The sequence below is a fragment of the Chlamydotis macqueenii genome, chromosome 1 (assembly GCF_036417535.1).
Source record: "Chlamydotis macqueenii isolate bChlMac1 chromosome 1, bChlMac1.mat, whole genome shotgun sequence".
NCBI lineage: Eukaryota > Metazoa > Chordata > Aves > Otidiformes > Otididae > Chlamydotis > Chlamydotis macqueenii.
Window position 1 is genome coordinate 80059525 of NC_141556.1, and position 24044 is coordinate 80083568.

Here is a 24044-nt window from a genome sequence, read left to right on the forward strand (position 1 = left end):
GTCCTAGTTTTGTTTTAATTTCATTCTGCAAATGTTTTCAAAGAGGTTTAACTTTCTCAGAATTATAAGATACTTCTGACTTATGTCTTGGTTTCTATCTTGTTCTTGTGTTTTGGCAAGAACTCTGTTACAATTTGTAGCTTCCAATAGGCATGGGGGCCATCTGAAATAGTTTCCATTTCCCACTGAGATGTGTTCTTAGAAGAACTTTTCCAATCCAAATAACTGGCATTTATTACTTTTTTTTTTAATTGCTTAGTGTGATATTTGCTTACATTTGCTGTTTTAATGTCTTTTCCTCTCTGTGAACTGAGAGCCCCAAAGGGCACTTGCGTGCAGTCACTGAATTCAGTTTACATAGCTTGACGGATGTTTTGGGAAAAGCAGATTGTGTGTATGTGCTGTTTGTCACAGATGGCGTCCCAACAAGAAAAAAGTTGTGCTAACGCTGAAGGAAAATGAAATGAAAGTTAAGTAAATGAAATGGCAAAAAGAATGGCCTTACAATTAACTATCATTTTTTTTCCAGCAGCTTTAGGGAAAGCGGTCAGTGTGGCACACGTATGCTTGAGCTCAGCAAAGGTTCTCACGTTGTGCTATGTAGGCAAAAAACAATGGGCAGGAGAAATTTCTCTGGACTATTTTGCTTCTCTGGATATTACCAGTGTCCTAATTTTAAGTCTAATACTTTCTTTTTTGTAAGCTTTTTGTGAAACCTGGTTGTGCAAGTAAGTAAAGATCTTAATTCCATATGGAAAAAAAAAAAGTAAGTATGTATATTGCTAGTTTTTGAGGTTGTAGAGAAAAATCTTAGAAGATGAAAGGGTTCTGAAGCCTTAGAAAAGGCAAGGTAGGCAAAACACAGACATTTCACTCCTAATAATTTAACTTAGGTGGGTCATTTTTTGATTGAATTTTGTTTTGGGGAACCTGTGAATTTGAAATTATTTTTAGAGCTCCCTAGAATTACACTGTCAAAACCAGAAGATAGTTTGAGTCCCATATGGGAATGCAGATCTCAACTCATTCCCCTTCTGGCATACATAAATGAGGAAGGGGGCTCATTTTTCAGAGTTCAGGATTGTTGATGGAGAGAAGATACTTTATGCAGCATATTGCTGAAAACTAAGCTTATGTGCATTATGGACCTGCAGTTAGAGTCTCTGTTTAAGTTCTGTCAGGGAGGGCTAAGCTGTATGGCAAACCGTTCTTTGCACTGCTATAAATCCTAAACATCCATAAATCTAATCCATGCCCTTCCTTCACTGGACTATTACATTGCTAAAGTCCGTTCAGTAGTCTAAGATCCTGAATTAGTTTTTAATTACCCCTTATAAAGCTTTTATTCTGAGTTTGTTCTGCTGCCTCTCAGCTTGCAGCTGAACTAGTTGTGTGAACAGTCAAATTAACTCTGGTCCTTACCTTGCCTTGTAGGACTCCTCAGTGGGCAGACCTCTCCGACCAACACCAAACTGGAAAAGCTGGACCCCCAGCAGGTGCTGCAGCTGTGTCTCCGATACCAAGACCATCTTCACCAGTGTGCAGAAGCAGTTGCCTTTGATCAGAATGCACTCGTGAAGCGGATCAAGGAGGTACTACCCACAGCGTGCCCACTTCTGGTGGAGAAGGGCTCGGGGCATTGGTGTGGCCGTCTTATGCTGTGAATGCAGGTGCTTGCCATGGGTCACTTGCAGCAGTCCATTTCAGAGTAAACCCCTTAGAGAAACTGTGTGAGCGTGCACATAAAACAAAGCTGCTTGGCTTTCATTGTGGTTACTTTTAGGTGGTGTATTTATGGTTATGCTGTCTGATTCCCGGTTGTAAACAGTGGGTGCTCCTGTGGTATGGCAAGTGCTGCAAGTAACTATTGAATAAGTAAAAGATGACTGGAATTTTTAAAGGTAACATTCTTTATTTAAATCTGTATATGCTCTAATTTAAGGAAAGAAATGGTTATCATAACATCTTCTACAGTTGGAGAAGATAGTATTTCTTTCTTTCTTCAATGGATTTGTAGAGGTAGACCATTTTCAAAGTCCGTAACATGCTGTCTCTTCTCTGATCTGTATGGCTGCTAAAAAAGATCTTCCTATGCTGCTAAACCATAATTTGAAAATCACTAATCTGCTTAAATATTCAATGGTACTGCTGGGGAGGGAGTTAATTCCTGGGCCAAGCATCCTGCAATTGGATTGTCTTTCTCATGTGTAACTACTGATGTTGGAAGCAGTAGGATGAGACATATTGCCCTGAGAGGAGATGCTGTTTCAGAATGTTTTCTCACATATTCTCAGATGTATACAAGAACTAGTGAATGCTGCATACATCAAAAGTCTGTCAGACCGAATACCTTTCCATGTGCAAAGAGAAATTTTTGAGCAGGTGGTTAATTTTTATTCATGCAATGTAAGCAGTGACCTTGATTTGTTGTTGGTATATTGGCTTAGAGTTAAGAAAATCCCACATGACAAACTGGATAATAAATTTGATTCATGGGCTGTTTTGAGAAGCTGCTGTCATCATGAAGTTGTAAGTCCAAAATGATGTAGGAGCCTTTAAAAAGGCCTTTTTACTTTGGTGTATCAAGATCTGAGGCCAGCTATTACACAAGATGTAAAGATATTTGCAGATGTTGGTGACTCAGATCACACAATCTCAAAAATGGAACTTAATTTCCAGCCTACTGAGTGTACTGCATTAATCCAAGCAGACTGTGATTCTTCTAGCTGTTAAAGTGTGAGAGGGAGTATCGTGGTAGATGCCACCAGTGCTGTCTACGTTACCTGGATTTGCCTTCTATAGGGCAAGCGGCAGAGTCCCTTTCAAATTAGGTATGGTGATGTTTTATTCCAGGTCATAAGGCTTACGATTTTTTTGATGTAAAATAAATATAATGGATGATACTGATATTGTCATTAGCCTATTCATCACAGACTCCTTCCTCTCTGATGAAGTGAAGGAGAAGTGGGTGACTAACTCAGGCAACTGACCAGTCAGTTGGGTGGTTTTTGGTTGTGGTTTGGTTTTTTTTTTTGTTTGTTTTGGTTTTTTTTTTTTGTCACAACTCTTAAGTAATTTCAGATGTTTTTAGTCCCTCTGCCAGATCTGGTGGGTTTTTAGTGTTCATTTTCCTAATAATATTTAAATGTTTTTTCTTGCATTGGCAGTTCTGCATGTGTGTCCTGCAGGAGTCGGGTGGGACCCACGCAGCTTCAATCATTCTTTCCAAATTGTTTGGGCTCTCCTTGGTGCACTAAATCGGACCACTGTTGACAGTTGTTGACAATAAGGGATGCAGCTGAACTAGAGTAGGGTATGTCTATTGTTACAAGTGTAAACAAAGGAAATTGCATTTGGCTGCGCCCATTTGTTAGCAATGATTTAGTTTTGCTGTGTAGACCAAGCTTTGACCCCTGGTAAGGAGTAAAAATTATAGAGAAAATTAAGTCTGTTATGAAAAGCGTAACGTGTGCATGAGAGGGACAGTAAATTATTTTTATCCTCATTTTGCTAGTCAGTACTTCCCTTTTCCTCTCACACTGTAAGCATTGAAGTGTTTTTCTTCTGATAACAAGACTTATCAAGTGATTGATGCTTTTAGCTTTCCTACAAAATGTTGGTGAGCTTCAGTTCCCAATTCCTGCCATTTGTCTGAGGTATGTTTACTTTTCAGACTGCGACTGACTCCACTCAGTGTAGTAATGGTCCTACTGTAAGGTATGCTATAGGCAGTATAGGCAGTCAGGATTTTTTTTTTGTCTTTCTTTGACGAAATGTCCCGGGGGCAGATATCTTTTGCACATTGTCTGTGTGGCCAGAAAAAAGTTTCCTGGTTTTTGGCGAAACTCAAAAGTACTGTTTTAAATTTATTGGTCCTCGATAACCCATAATTGACTGTGGTGGTTTGTAAATTGGCACACAATCTGAATTTAAATGGTTATTAATTGGAAAGAGAATAAGCTAAGGAAAAGAAAAGCCTTGCATGCCAGTAGTTACTGTAGATCTAAGCAGACCCATCTGTGCATTCCCTTACTTTGGGGAAACAGTCTAGCTTTGCTCTCCATCCCATTTCCCAGTTCAGCCAGAATTTCTTTGCAGTGTGTTGGCTGGATCCATGTATGCCCCTAAATGTAGAACCTGTGCAGCTTCCAGGTTGCTGTGACTGCTATCTCTCAAGAAGAAATGCATTTACCCAAGCATTTCCTTGAAGGGGAAAGAATTGAAAACATGATTGAAGGTAGTTGACTCAACTGCCTGTCTTCAGCAGTTACACTCACTTGTACTCAAACTGTTGATTTCAGAAGGGACTAATTTTTATCACAATAAACTTTGTCTTCACTGCCAAAAAGAAAAAAAAAAGGATGTGCTTGCATCTTTTCTTCAGAAAAATAACCATTATGCATTAAATATTATGTTTCATATTCATTTTTGGCAGCTGACTCACCATCTGTTGCAACACTGCATTAATTCCAGGACCACTGAAATATTTAGGATTCTTTATAATTTTTTTCTCCTTATCAGTTTGAAAAACAACAGAACAGCAACTTGGGATTTATGTATGTGTTAATCCAGGGTTATGGCATCTCACAGAATTTGACGGTTTTCAAGAAAAAAGCCTGTGTGCAGCATTTTCTGGGTAATTTGTCTACTCTTTGGTATTTTGTAGGATGAAAATTTTTAGCTTACTGGATGAATCACCACATTATTGACTTCTGGTGGCATTCTGCTCAGATGAGCCTGGGAACTGTTTCTAGTCTGTCTATGGATGGTTATGTTAGACCCATTTGAGCTTGTTGTATGTGTGCGCTAGGGAAATGGTGCATTTTTAAAACCCGTAAGATTGTGTGTTATAAAATGCTAAGATATAAAAGGCAATTATAGCTAGTTAACAGGTTAAACTGATCTTACTGCACCTTGGAGCTTTTACCTAGTGTGTTTAATGATAAGAACAGAGTTGACGAGGCGCCTCATGAAGAATGCGATACTTCAGGCTAAAAATTGCAAGAGTGAACCACGACTTGCTAAGCCAGGATAAAACAATCTTCATCTGTCTATTCTTGGATGTTGTATGTATAAAAAAGAAAATCTCTTTAGTGTATATCTGCGTGAGGGCCAAAAAAGCTCAACTGCAGTGTTTTTCCTTTGTTTCTATGGTGGGTTTAGGGTCTTAGCCGTAGACAGGAGGTCTTAATTTGCTGCATCCCACATCTCTCTCTGCCATGACAACGCTGTAGGTCTGTGTTATAACTAGTTCGAAGTTTTGCGTAACTCCAGCTGCTGTTGGGTTTATGAGAGCTGTGTCTGCTCTCTTGGCCAGGAGCATCTGCGTCAGTTTGTCATCTATAAAATTGAGGGTTTCTGCCAAGATTAGTTTAAAGACAAACATTGACCAGCCCTAAATATTAGGTATGACTGGACGGAAAGAAGCAAGTGAAGCAGGGAAAGTCCTAATTTGCATTAAGTCCTTATCGGTGGAGGATGTATCTTCTGAGTGGCGGGGAGAGAATTTGGAAAGTCATCTGATAGGGGATGGTGAATAACAGGGAATGGGAAACAAGTAGGATAGGTAAAGGCTGGGGAACAGAGCTAGATTTTTCAGAAAGGGTCCGTGATTTTGTGTGCCTCCAAAATTGTCTAGTTTCACTGTCTGTAAAAAGATTATTTTTCATGCAGTAGGTGCTAAGCTTCTTAAAAATCACATCCTTCAAAATACCTGAAGCTGAGTATCCAAAAATTACTAGTCACACTTGAGAATTTAAGCCTAGCTTCTTTCTATGAAAGCAAAAGGGAAGCTGAAAGCCATCTAAGGTACTTTCAAAGAAGCTTTGAAAGAAAAGATCTTAATGTTTCTTATTAGGCTTCCAAGACCGGCAAAGGGGATGTGCTACTCTAAGTGTACTATGTACCCGATGGGCAAATGTAGTTCCTAAACAAACTGTACTTAATAATCAATTTTTCAAATACATTTTAGGAGGGCTCTTATGCTTTGCCCTAAAAATGATATCGATGTGATGTTATCTGTAGCTTTTATTGCCGTAGAAATCCCAGACTGGCAATAACTTTGAAAACAGAAACCCTTTTTACAATACAAAATGCAATTAAAAATATCTCAGTCGAAGCTGACACATGCCTATGGAAAAAAATTAACACCTTTTCAAATGATAAACAATACTTCATATTCTTAACAAATGTGGTAGTGGAATAGTTAAAGAAATTTTGTCCAAGTAGGCATTAGTATCAGTAATTCGTTTGCCATATAGCAAATGACAGTGTATGGGTTCTTTCATACCTGTAAATTCCTCTATGGAAATGACTCATTAATTTGAACAAATATATTCCAGTTATTTGCATTTCTTTTTCCTTTCTTTACCGGCTTGCTGCAAAGAGTAATTGTAATGGGCTTCTCTAGTATGGAATTAAGATGTCCAGAAATACATCCCTTAATATTTGGCAACTAATGTTTGAAGCCACACATACACCACATTGTGTCTCATAATATACTTCAGCTGTGGAAAACTAAGGATAGGAGTTAAATCAATATTTTATATAAGCAACCAGTCCAGTGCATTTGACAGACCAACAAGAAAAACACTTTTATATGCAAGCATTATATACTAGCACATTTTACCTTACCCAGTGCATTTTAGACTCATAAGTTGTGATTCAGCCATTCATGTCACCACATGTGTGAAGTAAAACATGCCCAACAATTTGGGGATTTAGGAATTTCAGTTTATTTTCTATGAATGTATTGTAGCTTTTTGACCTTTATGGCAACTATGCTTCTTTGACATTGAATGTTTCTTTTATCGAAAATACCTGTCACCTAGTAGAAGAATGTTGCCTGCAGAGGCCATCAACATGGTTTTGTTCCACTCTGAAGGAAGGATGTGTTTGCTATAGGCAGGACCTGTGGCCTTAAACCCTTCTCATTCCAGAGGTGAGAGGGCTGGCAGTGGTAGGGAGCTTGTAAAGGTTTGATGTTCCCCAGTGGGAATCAAAGGACAAGGTATGTTGAAGGTGGTGATACAGGGAAAAGCTCTCCTAAGTGCAGACAGCAGTTCTGCCACCATGAATGAATGAATCCTGGGCCAGAAACCTTAAAAGGACGTTGCCTCCCTGGGGGACTAGGTTGATCTAGGTTGACGCAGTGCAGGATCCCATTAATCAAGGCAGCAATTAAGCTTGAGGTGTGTATCTGCTGCAAGGACTCATAGTTTGTAGTAGGAGGTACACCAGTCACTCATCTTGGCTCCATCCCTCTCTGAGCAGAAAGGTTTGGAGTGTGTAGGATTCATCTCGTGCTGCAGGAACAGTTGACCAGCGTCCCTTATAAGAATGGACTTGTGGAGGTGTTTTTTTGGTTTGTTCTTTGGTTTTGTTTGTTTTAGTACTCTGCTGAGTGAGGTGTTTGTTGCCATTACTGTTAGTTATTATTTCCCTGTAGGTGGTATCAGAGCTGAGTTTCCAAAACTTTTTGTGAAACCTGTTTTCAGCAGATGTGAATGACGCACCTTCTGACTAAACTCAATTAGTCCAGCAAAATATGAATAGCCTCGCGAAGTCCAAAGTGCTTCTTCGACTTCAGGCTTTTGTTTCAAGGTCCATGTGCTCACATGGATCAGACCACTCGTTACTTTTCATCCCATTAAAGGGAAAGGCTCAGAGTATCAAAAGAAAGCCTGGCAAAAGTAAAAATGGAGCTGTGTTTACTTTTGACACAACTTATGAAGACTTTCTAGATGAAGTCCTGTTAACTTTCAAGCAAAATAGAGCCTTTTTATTCACAGGCCTAAATTAGCAATGCCTCAAATCCAGGGAAAGACTCCTGAGAATTCCCTGAGATGTAATATTTCTGAAATAGGGAGGAACATGGGTGAAAATGCCACTTGTATTTTCAAGGGATTTAATGCCGCACTGCCATGCTGTTAAGAAAAGCTAGGGAACATAGTGTTCTGTGAAGAAATCAGTACCTTAAATATTGTCTTTGGCATCTTGGAATTATGAGATTGATGAGGACTGTGGCAATCTATCACACTCTTTCATTCTCCTCTCTTCTGTGATGAAGTGTTATTTATAAAGACTGGAATTTGAACTCAACAGGCACCATCATGCAGAAATAAATGTGCAGGGTTGTTAAGCTGGAAACTACCTTCATGTCTTTTAGTTGATGTTGCTCATTTTCCTCCAGCCTGATGTGCAAGTAGCTTGAATTTTTGAGTGGTGGGGTGATGTCTTAAACAGCCAGCATCAAAATAGAAAGCATCTTTTGAAAAAAATTCACAATTGTTACTTTCATACATAGAATGAATGTCTTGCTGTGTATGCCCGAGGCAGATGGCTAATGCTCTGTTGTACGTGAATTTATGAAGTGATCGAGCAGTTATTAAGGAAGAGGAAAGATTGTTTGCACTTGTGACAGCCTGAATTCTGTTGCATTAACATGCACTGCTTCATTTGGTATCATGCTCCTAGAATTTATGTGTGAAATCACTTCCAGCATCTTCCCTTCTCTTGTGCTTTGGTTTCTTATGGCCCTTGAAGGAAAAAAAAAAAAAATCTAAATTGGGATCCTCTCTACCACCAAATTTCCAAGAAAGAGTAGAAAATTAAACTTAAACAAGGATCTAGCAGTCAGAAAGGTTTGCATTATTATAGAACTGAAGTGCTTAAGAGGCTGGCGCTGGAGATTGGAGGTCTAGCCTGCTAAGCCTTACATTCACATTTTCATCAGGATTACTACATGGAGGTTATGGTTATCAGGTACTGGAAGGAATAGAACTGAATTTCTTCTCGCAGCTTGTTTAAACTAGGAAATTGAGTTTCTTATTCTAGCTTTGTTTCCCCAGGTGGAAAAAACCCCAAACAAAGCACCTCTCCCTCCCACAAACATTGTAGATCTTCATACAGGAATAAAAAGTATTGAAGTCCGTTCTGCAGTTAGCAAACTTGATATTGAATTTGTGCATGGAGCAGATTTGAGATATGAGGAGAGCAAATATCAGCCTGGCATGTATCACACAAGTTACCTCCCAGAGAAATAGGAGCATACTGATTGTATTGCACAAGGCTGGGAGATGATTTCATCTGACACACCGCGTGAAGCTCTCACCGTGTTCAAGGGCGGTGAGTCCATAGTACAACAGAAGGGCTGTAAGGGTGCCTGGGGAGAGGAGAACAACTGGGAGGAAACTGGAAAAGCGCTACTTGTTTGGCTTAGTTAAATGAAGAGTGAAAATTGTATGATTTTTCTTTCCAAATAAGTCCAGTGTTCATGTAGCTTGAAAATGGTCTTCTTCCTCCCGGCTGGATTGTGTTGATACAGGAAAAGTCACTTTACAGGCTTTAATTCTTAACGACTGCCTCCTGTTTCAATATTGAATTGAAATTTTCAAGGTGTCAACTCTACCCCTAAGTAGGGGGTGAGGGTAGGGCTGGGGAGGAGGTGAGGTGTCAGGAATGTTAGCTAAAAGCTGTTCAGCAGTTTGATGTTCTTTTTATATGGCTTAGCCAGTATTATTTGCAAATATTTGGAGTCGCACTGATGACTTAAAGATGCTAGGTGGTAGGCTGGGGGCGTGGAGTTGACCTTGTGTTAGCAGCCCTATAATTAGCATTCTGATAACAATCAGATGTGTTCTGCAGAGATGATTTCATGTTGGAAGTATTACAAAGCCTTCCTGCAAGTAATCTGTCCATCTTGCTTTTTATGAAGGGTAGGGTTTCTTTAGTGCTTCTGTGCCATTGGGGCATGAATGTTTCTATATGAGAACATTATTAGCTATTATTTCAACACTGCTCTAGAGGTATGAAACGTATCATTTACTAGTAATTAATTTGTGTGGGTGTTGTTCCTGACTGGATGTGTCATCTACCTCTGCAAGCCTGTATAAAATGCTGAATTATAGTATAGTAGTATACCCTATAATCAAGTGTATGAACTGTGCCAAACTGTGGTGTAGTGGACAAGAAATAAGATATTTTTAATTTTTTTTATTTTTCAGCCAGAAGAGAAAATTATGTATTTGAAGAGCAATTGCTGGGACTGGCAAATTGTCTGAAAGATAAAATCCAAAATCAGATGAATTTCAGCTGAAAAAGGTGCTCAGGTAGTTGTTGTAGAACAAATCAACATAACAGCAGTATATTGCAAGGAATTCGTAAGAGGTTTTAAGGTCAGAAAGGATTCTTGGGTCATAGCCTTTCCATTTTCTTAATCTAGCCCATAGAATTTAATTCTTGCTTATGCCTGACCTAAGCTACATGAAAACTGAAGAGGAAGTACTTACTTTTCAATTATAAGTTCTCCTGTCACCTCATAGTGTACATTTTCAAATGCCTTCTTGATTTTGATCATTTTTTTCTAGAGATTCATTTGTAGACATAAACAAGGAAGGAGAAATCCTCAGCCTTTTGTGAAATTTCAGGCCACTGCAGCTCAATACAAAAATGGATGCTCAGAGTGGTTAAGAGTTACCACTACTCACTAATTGAACTTTCACCGGAATCGTTGATCATTGCTGTTGGTATGTCCTCTTGTTATCATATTTTGAACAACAGTCTATAGCCTCAGAAGGGCTTGCTATGAAAATTATTTACAGTGCTCAAGATTTCCTTGAGGCTTTCCTGAAGCCAGACGTACTTATCAGATGTTGTGACCTCCAGAAAAGTTCTGGGACATTTGAGCTTCAGCACTGTGAAGTATGGTGCTTTCAGTCTTGAAAGTAGCTCTTCTAGGAATGAAGGAGGAGATCCTCCCCTTCTCATAATCACAGGGACATTCTTGACTCATTTCACGTTCTGTTTGAACATGAAAGAGCTGATGTAGAGCTTCAAAAAGATCTTTCAACAACTTTTCGGATTATCAGTGACTAACATTGTTAGAGCTGACATACCTTTACGTTTCTGTTGTAAGAAGTTGATTTGAGCATTTTGTATGAGAACTGTGGCTGTCAAGGAAAGAGCAAAAGCTTCATCTGGGCTGTTAGATGTCCAGAAATCCCAAATTCATCACTGCTGGGCTTGTGCCCCTGCACATCTTGCGCTTCAGCCTTGCGTGTATTCAGGCCATCTGCACAGCACATGGGAGGTAGTTCTGATGCAACCAGATGTGTTGGACTGGCTGTGTAAGTGCAGCGTGGTGCTTGAACCCATCTTTGTCTGCAGTTCTCCAGACAAAAAAAAAAAAGAGGGAGTCCTAGATTATCTTTTTACTGCTTCACAAATTGTAGAAAATGGTTAAAAACTCAGCTCCTTTGCATTCTCTGAGAACAACTTTTAAGAGCTTTTCTTTCCTAAGTAGTGTTCTCTTCTAGAACACTCTTCTAGTGTGTCTAACCCTGACTAAATATGGCAAAGGTTAGCATCCCCTTTTGAAAAATTTTTGGAAGGCCTTCTGTAGGACATCTGGAAAAGACGACCTGATACTTAGCTATCAGATCCCAAGCGTGAAGCAGAGAATAATCTCGTTAGATCAGATGGCTTGCTAATGTAATGATGCTGACTATTTTAGGTAAATGAGAATGGTGGTGTTTTCTGAGAAACATTTCATTAATGGTCATCTCTTTTCAAATCAAAGCTTACTCTTGATAGGAAAACCAACTTGGTTAAAGCTAGCCATTCTGACATGTTAAAAGTACAGAACTGAAATTTATGATAAAATAAAACCCTAAGGGTAAATAACAGTTGCACATGCTGTTGTCTTATAATATTCAAGCTCTGGCTGGATATAGGAATGTTCTAAATGGGTAATATGGCAGCAGTGTAAAATCAGGAAATGAGGGGATTGAAGGCTGTGTTTTGTAGCAGAATTATTGGGTAGTCTGAAATAGAGTTGTGCAAGTTCTCATTTAAGCAACAAATCACTCTAACAGATACAGATTTTTCTTTCTCTAGGAACAGCTAATTAAAGACAGGATAGGAGTTTCTGATTCATTTCTGTGGAGTTGAACTCCACGAAAGGTAGGTTTTGTGAGATGTTGTACACACAGGTTCATTTATCTTATGTATTGTCTGGGTGGATTTTTGTTATTTATTTTTCATTTAGGAGAAGTATGGAACCATTTCTAATGCTTTGAATGTAACAACATTTTTTTAGTCTTGATAAATTTTCGAGATGACTTCTTAGATGGATGTAGATTGTTCTATGAAAGCGACAATTGAATGCTCTTAAAAAGTGTTCTTACTAGTTAAAGTCAATGAGCTAGAAATTACTATAACCTTTTCTTGGTGACATTTCAGAAAACTTACTGATAAAATCAGATACTTTTTTTTTTTTTTTATTATTCCAAGAATCTTGTTGTGTATTTAAAAGTCTGACACAGCCACAGCCACCAGAGTTAGGATCCAGGAACATGTGCAGTGGGAGAGATGGTGCTTCTCTTCGTGTGGTGGTCCTGCCACTACTGTGACTGTCAGGCTCATGGGTAAGGCCAGCAAGCTGATCAGACAGAAGACCAAACCACTGAAGAAAAGAGAGCCTGGGAAGATCAAGGTTGTTTTGTCCCACCCCCCGGCGCCCCCCAAACTTACGTGCAGAACCGATCCCATGATTGTACAGCGAATTTGAAGATGAGGGATGGGACTGCTGCTTTGCAGCCTGGGGTTGCATTGGATCTTGTGTACCGTAAAAAAAACGGTGCCTTTAACTTGCTTATGTTATGCTTTAGCTGTTTTGAGAGAGAAAGATAAGTAGCTATGATGTTGAGGGAAATGTGAGGAAAGAATGTCCAGTAGAACAGGACTGCAATATGAGATATATCCAAGCTGGACAGCTGGCTATAGTGTCTACAGCACCAGATTCCAGATGGCTGCTGGCTGTCAGGCTTTGCTCTCAGTCTTCTCCCACCGCTGTGAAGTGGGGCCCTGCCTTTTCAAGCACTTGAAAGTCTACTTGATCGTCAGTGCTGGGCGAGAGGTAGGTATTGTTTTAATTGTAGCTTTAGGACTCTTTCTTTTTTTTTTTCTTTTTTTTTTTTTTTTTTTCCCCCCCCCCTTAGCAACCGTTAGTGATAGCAGTCATAACTTAAGCTTGGGGGACTGCCAGCTGGCAGAGGGATGCTGGTAGCTCTCAAGCAGGGAAGTCTCGAGTTGGAGCTGAGGGAGACGTGGGCTGTGGAGGTCAAACCGCAGGGTAGCGACAAACATATCCTGTCCAATAATGCAATATATAGGAAGGTAGAAAAGCTAATTTCAGGAAAGAACCTTATGATTCTTTTGAATTCTGAATTCTTTTGTACAACCCAGGGTCTCCCAAAATAGTTAAATCTTGATCTTTCAGGCGCAGCAGCCTATCTTATACTGTCATGTATCTCTCTAACAGACCAGGTATAGATTTAGCTGTAGGTATTTTGAAGTAAGGGTCCTAATGTACTTGTTAGTATTACCAAAACTCAATGTTAGAGCCAGTTAAAATCTTTACTCTTCATTCTCTAACTTGACTGTGATCTGTACTATGCTTAGACAGAATAACCCTTGGCAATTGTTTACAGCGATGACAAATTACAGAGGGAGCAAAAGGAAGATTTTGGCACAAGATTAGGTCTTGGGTGTAATACAAAACCTAAACACAAATTGTAATCGTTTACCTGGCAGTGGCACAGCGGAAAGTTACTCATGAGAGCTGTGCATGACTGATGCAGAAGAGAAGGGTGTGGGATCTTTGGCTGGGTGTCTGTTTCTGCCCTAGCAAAGATGCTACCCAGTAAGTTTATCACTTACCAGTGTGTGGGATGAGTGGGAGAAACAGAGGATGTTCCCATCATCAGGAAGTCTTCATGATCTATTGTGCTAACTTTGCGTGATGTTGTTGAAGAGAGAGGGGAAGAAAAAAAAAAGCCATTTATTGAGTGCATTTGTTTTCAAGCAGTACAGAAAGAGGAGCTGTCTTCAGTTCTAAGTGTGTTGATTGAAAAGTATTTTCACACCAGCACATCGTGACTAATATTCCGTGCAGTCATGTTCCTGCCTGCTGCTTTCTGATGTGGGTTTTGTGCAGCTGCAGGAAGGAGTTCGTTTAACCCCAGCCAGGCACCTGACAACATGAAGGGAAAGGCCACTTGTGCTTGGAGCGCTGTTCTAGCAAGTGAACTTTGTGGAATAAGGATTTCACCTTAATTGCTGTGGTTTGTTTTTTTTTTTTGAGTGGCAGCCATGGGGGATGGGAGCTAACAGCAAATCATTAGAGCAGAGGGACGTAGGACAAATGGATGTCTAGATGAGCTCTTGAAGGCTGTTGCTGAGTGAGGGGGAAGCAAGACATCACCTTGCCTTATTGGCATTTTAAGGAAGGAGTAGAGAAGCTGGGAATGACGGAGCGTCCTCTTATGAGATGTATTTGTTTTGTTACGAATGTCAGCAGTGCCTCTCTAGAAATTTTATTCCAAGTTTAATTAACTTCTGATTGCACTTGCATGTTCTGCAACCAGGGAAAATGTGTCTAGCTGCAATTTTCAGTCTCAGGCATTGAACTGACAAGATGTGACCTCTGTTTCTGAGTGCTCAGGACACTTAACTGCCCAACACAGAGATGCTATAAAACCATGCCAGGTAAGAGGTGTATATAGGGCACTGGTTTGTTTTCACCGTGGTCTCTTGAAAAGAACTGGGCAGTGTCCAGCGCTGACCTCAGTCTTTTTGTGGGCTAAATTAATGTCTTTATTCTGTTTCGCAGTGTGGGCCAAGAAGAATTCTAAAATGAATGCAAGAATTTGTGGTGTGCAAGATGTCTGAAAGTACCCTCAATTGTTTTTGTGTTTCATCAGTGTGGTGTTACAAATGGGCCTGTGTAACGCAGAGGCGAGTCTGCGAGCCCTTACTGGTTGACAAGTGTGAGTGCTGTAGCAGGAGGGGCTGTGCTGGGGCCCTTTTAAGTGAGGGAATATCCATCTTGCACTGTTGTTGGAAGTAATTATGAATCTGTTTTCATTTGAAGAAAGAAAAGCCCAGTAGATGCCATTTCATGTTTAAAATGTGAAGCTGATGCATAAATTAGTGTCCTGCTGCTACTGATCTGCGGAGGAGTCAAGAGCTTTGAAATAGAAACAGACCCAAATTCAGAATGTCACTGGCTGTACAAAAAAAAGTATGTCATGCTGGAAAGTGAGTTTTAGGCCTGTCTGTTTTTATGATACTGTAATCCTAAAACAAAAACTAAAAAACCTCTTCCATCCTTTTTCATGTAGGAAGGGGAAAAAATCCTGTCTTCTATTCTGAACATGTGCATGCTGCTTTAACAGAAGGAATTATTTTTTGAAAGAAATAAGTGCAGGGAGCTCTCACCCCTTCATGGAGCACACTAGCACAATTTTTTTTTTTTTTCTTCCCCCCACCACCTCCTCCACCTGACTAGACTGAGCAGAACCTCTCATTTTGATGAGAATTAGGACTAGGACTTTGCATGCTGGGGTCTGCCCTCTGCTTTTGTTCTGTTGTTTCTTAACAGGCTTCAGGTCCAGTCTTTTGACTCTGTAAACCCTTACGTACCTGCAAGTTGGGGATGATAATAGCTTACTCAGTGATGTGTGATGGTGGAGCCATCGAGAGGCTGGTGACAGGACAGCTCCACATCTGTTAGGGTTTGTGGGTACAGGGTGATGACCTGCTGATAGGGGAGTTGCCCACAACTGTGGTGGCCTGGCAGAGTAGGAAGCTCGAAGCAAGCAGAGCAGAAACAATGGCTCAAATAAACACTTGCAGATGGTTGTAAGTGTTGGCTCAGAGACATCTTACTGGGCTTCCCAGAGAGTTTCTCAGCCAGGGATGGGCAAGAAGGCTGAGACTTCAGTGTTTTCCAGAAGAGACTGTGGCAGGGCCTTGTATCAGGGAGGTGGGAGTTGATGACAGCTGCTCAGAGAAGGCAGATTCACTCATCTGACCCTTGAGGACATCTTGAAAAGCATGGACTGCCTTGGCTACAGGCAAGGGAGCAGACTCTTTGCCTAAGCTCCCCTTCTCCAGGAAGCTTTTTATTCCTACTGTATGGAATTAAATAGAATGGAATTAAGTGGATTCTTACGTGCCTTCCCTGTTTATTGCAGATTCCCAAAGGACAGTTGTAGTCTCCATGGTGGGTAAATAGGGCTGGCCCTCCGAGTCCTGTAACTGAAGGCCCTGTCTGAGTGCCAGAGGAACGGGACTGGGTGCCAGGAGAGGTAAAAGCACAAGGTCTGGCACTGGAGGAGCTCACTTGGAGGGGGAGGAGGCAGGAAGGATGTAAATGTGTATTTAGGCCCGCTTCAAGAAAAGCTGCAAAGAGGCATTGGCATTCGTATACAGGAGTTAACGTGTAGGATTTTTTTTTTTTTTTCCAGGCCGGATTCAGTCTGAGTAAAAATTGGCCTTTCCTCACAATTACTCAACTTCAGTCCTCCTTGTCGTGGCCCTGGCTGTGCAGCTGCCGTGGCCTCCCGCAGCAGACAAACTTGAACGCTAGGTGTAGGGAAACCATAGGAAATGCTCACTTCCACTCTCTCTTTTGTGAGGCAGCTTTTTTTTTTTTACAGCCATTGTCAATGTGTCCAAAAGTAGCAAAGAGCTTGGAAGGCCCCTCCGCATGTCTTCTTCCTTTTGCAGGTCAGCTTCAGCTTCTCCCCATGTTCCCCTCCAGTAAGTCAACATTACTGATATTTACACAAGGAGCCTAGGAGTCAACAGGTGAAAATTATTGGAATGGAGAGAAAAGAGGATTTTTTTGTTTCAGAGCTTGGTAGGTGCGAGCTTTGTCTCTTGCACAGCACTCAGGCCATGTGGAAAACCTGCCTGTGGAAGAGAACTTCAATGGGGTGGGGGTTTCTACCTGGGTCCCTGTGCTGCTCAGTTTAATGAGATGTGCTGGCTTCTGTCAGGTTTCTGACTGGCTGCCACACCACGCCACTGTCTCTCATTAGGTAGGACATTTTTAGGCTCTGGATTGAATTAACTTCCATCCCATGCAGACCTGGTGGTGGTCTGCTTTTTACACACTCCAATTTACAGAGCTAGCGCCAAGGTACTAAATTATTAAGCCAGGGTTTTAATAGAAACCCCTGTGTAGGCTTAAATTGTTTCCACTCTATTTGGAGTTTCCTGCTCTGCTGGTTCTTATTTTGTCTTGTGCATGAAAGTGTGGAGGGAGGAATTTGCAGGAAAGCACAGAGGCAAAGAGGAAGAATTCAGCCTGAGAGCACTAGAAAGTACAGACAAAATAAAAGGTTAATTGGTCCTGTATGCAACTCTGATGAAGGTGATAGGGGAAAAAAAAATGCTTTCTAATCCCCATGGCAGTTCAGCGGAAACTTGTGCTTTTGTTTTCAATGCTGTTTGTAACTTAAGTTTCTCAATTAAATATTTTCTTGCCCAACTATTTTTTTGTCTCAGCCCCCTTCCCCTGGGCTTGAAAGGGATGTTTGTCAGCAAACACAGCTTCCCCGGTTTTTCCCCCAGTGTCAAACCCTGCTGCTGCCAGCAGGACAGCAATGCTTCGTCTGGTGGGACTTCTCTCCTCGGTTTAGGATGCCCCTTCCAGCTTTGCACCGTTTCCACCCAGTCCTCCCCTTGCTGCAGGCTCTCCCCTACAGCTACTCACCACTATGTGCTAGATCAGGATTACACTTGCCCTGTAAATACTGTGTTAGTCAGATATGGTAAGCATGGCTTGGTTTTTAGCAGTGCACCCATAAATTTGTGGTGTTCCTGATGACATGATGGTACGATCCAACCAAATGGGTTGACTGTGTCACACAGTTAAAAAGAGGGATGTTGTTTGAACCAGGGACTCCTGGTAGAGCAAGAGTCCTCAGCAGTGATTCCCCGAGGCTGCTTCATTGTGAGCAGCGACCTCCTTCCTCTGGAGGTACTTTAGATGGGAGAGATTTGGAAAAACGGTGAAAGAGGTGGCAGTGGACTAAAAGTGGTCAGCGTGTGTCTGCTCCTGCCCTTCACTTAGCGGCCACTGTGGACATGTGCCAAGTCCCAGGTGAGGGGACCACTTTAACTGAGGATCGAGCATGGTTGCAGGATGCGTGCCCACCGCTCAGACATACCAGTTTGAAGAGCCAGCACACTGGAGTGACTGGGGTTGTTGAGCACAGCTACAGCGAGCTGAAACAACTGAGTTTCTGGTGTGCGCTTGAGGGCTTGGAGCAGACCTGTTACCAAGCTCTCTGAATATACGGCACACCTTACAACGTGTGAAATAGCGTAAACCATCTGTCTCGGCTCATGCGCGTGTGGTGTTAGCAGCTATCGACTGAATCCCGCCTGGAGTTTGCAGGTCTGGCTGAAGAGAAAGTTGGGCTGTGAATTATGAAGGCTACCTTCGTCACTCAATGGCAGGAATAGCACTGCAGTTCCTGTCATTGTCATCACGCTCGAGCTGTGTTTGGGTACTTACTGTGTTTAATTGCATGGCTGATTTACTTAATGCCTCTCCTGGGGTCACTCATAACACATTTATTTTTAGGGTTTGGGGAAATTAGGGACACCACGCATTGTGGTTCTCACTCAAGGCAGGAGTTTTCCAGATGACGACGGTAATAACAGCCGTGCCTTAGTCACAGAGTAACCTGGCTAAGCCGATGAAATTAGCACTGGCAAGTACGGTAGAACTTAACACTTGCAAATGAATGATCTCCACTCAAAATATACTACAGGTGTAAGCAGAGGCCATGATTTCCCTAGGTTTGGGTGACTTGGAGGATATGCGTATGGCTTATTGGAAATCCCTGGCAGTGCCTGTTGGCTTTAAACCCTGTAAATAGTTAATTTTCTGATCAAATACTCAGCATTTGACTGTAGAACTGAGGTGGTCATATCTTCTCCCTGGTATACAAGTATTTCTCATCCCTCTGAATGACAAACTGCTCACATTCCTGCAGAGGAGCTCCTTTGTACCTGCCTGGTAGCTCCCATGGGATGTCTAACATGCTTCTTCATTGCTTTTAGGAAAGACAGTGTGTTGAAAGGCCTGCGGTAACAGTTGGCCTAATGCACCTTGCTCTGCTTGTTGTTTTTAAACAGATGGACCTCTCTGTGGAAACTCTTTATAGCTTCATGCAGGAGCGCCAGAAGAAGTATGCCAAGTATGCGGAGCAGATCCAGAAGGTCAATGAGATGTCTGCCATCCTCCGCCGTATACAGATGGGCATCGACCAGACGATCCCGCTGATGGAGCGGCTGAACAGCATGCTGCCGGAGAGCGAGAGGCTGGAGCCCTTCAGCATGAAACCTGACCGGGAGCTGAAGTCTTAGCTGATCCGGCAGGCTCCCCCTCCTCACCTTCCACGCTCCAGTGTTCAGCACAGACGCGCTTCCAGCGGGCTGGACTGGCAGGTGTTTGAAGCGAATGGCAGTGCTGCCTGACTCTCTGCCAGGGCATCAGAGGAAGAGCAGCGTCAGCTGCAAGAACTCCACAGCCAGGAATCCAGGAGCTCCCTGGTCCTGTCATCTGGAGAAGATGATTTACCGTTCTTTCATCTCCATCCTCGTGCCCTCCTGTCTCCTTTACCACTGCCACCGCCTGTGCCGAGACATTTGTTTCATTGCTGTGACTAGATTGGGGTTTACAGAGGAGTTTTCTTTCGTCTTTTTTTTTTTTTTTTTTTTTAAACTAGAAAAATTCAAAGGGATATGGGGTGTGATAAACCCTCTAACACTGTTTTTGTGCCACTGGGGTTTAGACGGTTGGATGGCTGGCAGGTATTTTGGAGAACCCCTGGCCTTGGAAATGGGTGTGTTTTATAGGTGAAAGTGTGGGAGCCAGGAACTGGCTTATTAAAATCTGCCTATTATCATAATTAACATGGTTTGCATAGCAGGGTTTTGGCATGTCCTCCTCGAGGCTCCTGTTTTTATGGGCTCACTAATTTACGAGGCTGTAAAGGAATAACTGCTCCAGATATGTATGGCTGTTAATGTTAAGCGAGCCTCAGTGTTCATCTCCCCCTTGCCCTGGCAATGTCCTCATACCCCAGCTGGTGGCATTGTGTGTCCCTCACCTTGCACAGTGATTCTGGCAGGCATGCTCACTTTGCATCCCAGAGTTGAACTGAAGGTGTGGTTTGTGTTTGGTTTGTTTGTTTTTTTTTTTTTTAAATTGAGAGACTCCAGTTATCTTGGTGCTGTCTTTTCTACTGGAGGGATGCAGTTGCTGCTTTACCTTCAAGCGTGTGGAGTTGGAGGGGGGGAGACACAAGAAGTCTTTTGGGTCCTTGCACTGGCTGAGTGCCGTGTTTAATAACTGAAACCACATGGCCCTTTGTGACCGTACTCAGCGAACTGCTCCAAAGGCAACAGGATGCTCTTGCCTTCTCCCAAGCCAAAGGCCCTGCTGGAAGGCAGGCAGTGTGTCCGCGCCACCCGGGCACTGGGCTGCCCCACAGGAGACGGCTTGGTTGCCAAGTCTGCCACTGGTCTGCTGGCTGCAGGCGATTCGCAGCACCTCTCCAAGCTTTGGTTTCTCCCTGTGTGCAACAGGAGGATATTTTACACGCTGCTGTAAAAATATTTATTGCTCTGGAAATAGGGTTTAACAGCCTGCGTCGCCATTGCGGGGCAGCTCTTGTCTGCAGCAGAAGGGACGTGAAACTAAAAGCGAGGAGTTTGCTGGGTCAAGGGTAGGTTTGTGTGTGGTACATTAGTTCCAGGATACTTTTGCTGTTAAGGAGGCTGAAGCGCACCCGTGAACACCAAGGGTTGTTGTACATCAGGAAAGCAATTCCAGTGGTGAGGACAGCCGTCTCTGAGAGAGTCAGTGTGACTGCACATCTTCCCGTACGGCTCAAGGCTAGGTGACTTGCCAAAGGCAACTTGATTTGATATTTCTTAGTACTTAAGAGTTCTTACTCAGCAAAAGATTGTCTCTGAGCATTGGGAATATGAGTGCAGTAGGTTTTGATGGTATTAATTACTGCCTGGTGGCAGGAAGTAACAGGCTGTTCTCTTGTTGCATTCCCAAAGGCCATGTAGCCTGGAGTGAATTTTTGTGACACAGACTGCAGCCAACTTAGATGTGTATCTGAACCATAGCGGTGATTGGACCTCAGGGCCTGCTGAACACTGTCTGATCTCAGAGTCCTGTAGAAATGAAGCCCCCTGGAATGATGTCCTGGGAAAAGCGATTGACTGCTGAAGTGACAGCAAGGAAATCGGCAGGAGATTTTCTAGTAAAAGCAGCAGCATGGGCCTAGTTGTCTGCTGCTTCCACCCCAGAGCTGTTACATTGTCATACACCTGTAGGCATATGCTGTATGTTGCACAGGATAGAACATAAGCTTCCGTCCTCACTCACGCATCCTGCATATTTTACACTTGGTTTGTTAAAAGCTTACGTGAGACTTAACAACCCATGAAAATCTGCTTGTTGTGGCCACGTCCATGAGGATCCTCATTGTCCATCACTGAATATGCCTCTGCCTCCCACCCTCGGACATATCAGAATATTCAGCAGCTTTAAATAGCAGCTGCAGGCATTTTTGTCCTCCTTGTCCAGATGATGCTGTCTGGAAGTTTAGAATGTGCGACATTCAATCGTCTGCCAGACAGGATCATGGATATCCCACACCCTGGCGTGCTAGAAGCCTATACCGGTGGGAAGATCCTGATATTTGATCTTGAGGCAGGGGCTAGGCTGCAGATGCTTTCTCCTGTAAAGCTTCTGTACGTTTGTCCTCATGCTAATAAGTATCAGATCAAAGCATTGCTCCTCATGGTGCTAATGAGGGCAGGCGAATAGTATTCCTATCTGAAAGCTGCAGGAGCGAGGGCTGAAAATCAGTTCCTTCCTTATTTGCTGTAAAACACCTAGACATTGGGCTGATGATGGCTGAAAAGGCTTATTCCTATGAACACCGGCCTTAAACTTGTGGATGTGCTGCTGGGCCTCCCAGCTAGAGCTTTCTGAGCAGCAAGGGTAAATTGTGAAAAACATTAATAGCTTAACTAGAAAGAAATCAGAGCTGAAGCATGAAGGCCGACCTCTTCCAAAGCGCACAGGTCGTTACCTGTGACAGTCTCTTGTATGGGTGCTGTAGGATAGCGTGCACCCTCTCATTGTTCTCAAACAATGGTTTACAGTTTTATTTAAAACATTGTCACTGGCTTTGTTAACTGTACGTCTTTGGACCTCTCGCTGAGGAGAAGACATTTCCTGCCACATCTTCTTGAGCTGCTGTTTGTTGCTTGACTGCTTCTTGTTTGCTTTGCTCTGCACGCTGCTTTCAGCTTCCTCTCAGATGCAGGTGATGCTCAAGGTGAGACTGTTGCTTTACTCCCTTTCCCGCTGTTTAGCAAGAGATCTGAGATGTGCCTGGAATTACCTTCCTGCTTATGAATTTCTTTTTCCAAGACAAATGCTGTTGGAGAAGGCCTCAGCTATCTCTCGTGAATGTAACAGCCATTACTTCTGCTGCAAAGGATGGCTTGTTAGTGCTATGAACAGAGAATAATCTGGCACCCTCCACTGGAAATAAACATTTCTTCCCTTTTCTGCTTTGTGAGGTGATACAAAGCTGGTGTGTGGTCTGGGGTGCAGGCTAAGCTACTTGATATGAAAACTTCTGAAAAGCTGGAGAACTGGGTGAGTCTCTGGAGCTGTGGTTCCCCGCTGGCCTGAGCGGCTCCAGTTCTTCCCCTGACTCTGCTGTTGTGACCCACCCTTTGTGCTGCCACTGGTGCTTGTTGCATCCTGCACTGGGTCCATGTGCTACACTTGCACAAGTTTGCTTTGTTGTGTCTGTTGTTTTTGTAATTTAAACAGGGTGCTAAAGTGCCAACCTATCTGCAGGGCAATTTCTGTGAAGATCTGGTGAAGGGGACAGAAAAGAGTTTTTGGGGTTTTAGGGTTTTAAAAATATATGTATTTTAAATTAAATATATTTAAATATATTTAAATATTTAAAGTGTATTTTCCCCTCCTCTTAGCTTTTACACAGAAAGAGTAGAAATACCTGTTCTCACAGGCCCATTCACTGCATGAGCCAACCCCTCTCTATCAGACCGCGTTGCCAGTGGTTTCCTGAGGTACTGTTGTAACTTCTTTCCCCTTCCCGAGCTGCCACAGTGTATTTTAATTACCCGGTTGTGGCTGAGCGCCCCTTGGTTTCTGGGTGGTTATCCTGTTCGCTGACTGTCTCAGCTTTTAGCTGCCTGTGTGCTGCGTGTCCCACACCTCCAGCATTAAAACGTTTGGTATCGCTCTTTTCCAAGTGTGGTGTTTCTCTGAATGTCTTTCTTATTTTTCTTTACATTGCACCACTGTTATGTTGATGGACAGTCACACACTTTCGCATGGGAGGTCGCATCTTAGCTTTACTGCTTTGTACACAGTTGCAGTCCACTCGCTTCTGTGCCATGGAAATGGCCAGTTTCAGCTGCCCTGGGGCTGCCTGCCCTGGGACTGTGAGGAAATACGTGTCCAGGAATGAAAATAAATGTTGGGTTTTTGAGATGTTGTCCCAATTCAGGTTGGCACTGATGTCCAGTTTAAATAAATGATGTGCGCAGGGATGCTTGTGACTCGCCAGCAGTGGAGTGGAACTGTAGTTCAGCTGGCTGCCTACCCTTTGTGCGCTGGTAGCCTCTCTAGGTGAAGAAGAGGGTCTGGGATTGATGGACTGAGACACTAAGATTCAGCAGGAAGACTGAACACGAGCAGAAAAGTATTTTTCATTTCTTTGTTTTTTTTTCCCCCACACTTATCTCCCTGTCAAAAAGAGACGTCCTGACAGATGCTTTATTTACTTCAGTGTAGCGTTCAAATGAAGCACTGGATTCTGTTCTCCTAATTCTGATGCAGGCTGAATTACTGAGAAGCACAGCAGTGCCGGAGGCTCAGTGGAATGTCACAGGAGTTGTTAAAAACCAAGCAATCAGCTTTCTGCAAGTGGATAGCAAAATTTTGTTTTTGAAAAAAGCAAGGGGCAGCTGCCTTAAGAGCTGATTGCTACTTGCTGAGGGAAGCCCAGCTTTGAAAACATTCCATGATGGAGCAGGAAACAGGTTATTCTAATAAACTTAGAAAATTAGTGGTTTAGAGGAGAATAAATGAATGTACCTGCAGGAGAACGCTG

At 42.5% G+C, this 24044-nt stretch overlaps 1 protein-coding gene across 3 annotated transcripts in view; it reads left to right on the forward strand.

The window, feature by feature from the left end:
* The window catches only part of BORCS5 (BLOC-1 related complex subunit 5), a 79098-nt gene extending 55918 nt beyond the window's left edge, over window positions 1-23180 (forward strand). For all 3 annotated transcript variants that reach the window (XM_086758120.1, XM_086758127.1, XM_086758133.1), the window contains 2 exons: window positions 1435-1592; window positions 18997-23180. In XM_086758120.1, coding sequence (XP_086614246.1) covers window positions 1435-1592; window positions 18997-19227 — 389 coding nt within the window. In that variant the 3' untranslated portion in view covers window positions 19228-23180. The remainder of the gene's footprint in view (window positions 1-1434; window positions 1593-18996) is intronic.
* Window positions 23181-24044: the final 864 nt, after the last annotated feature.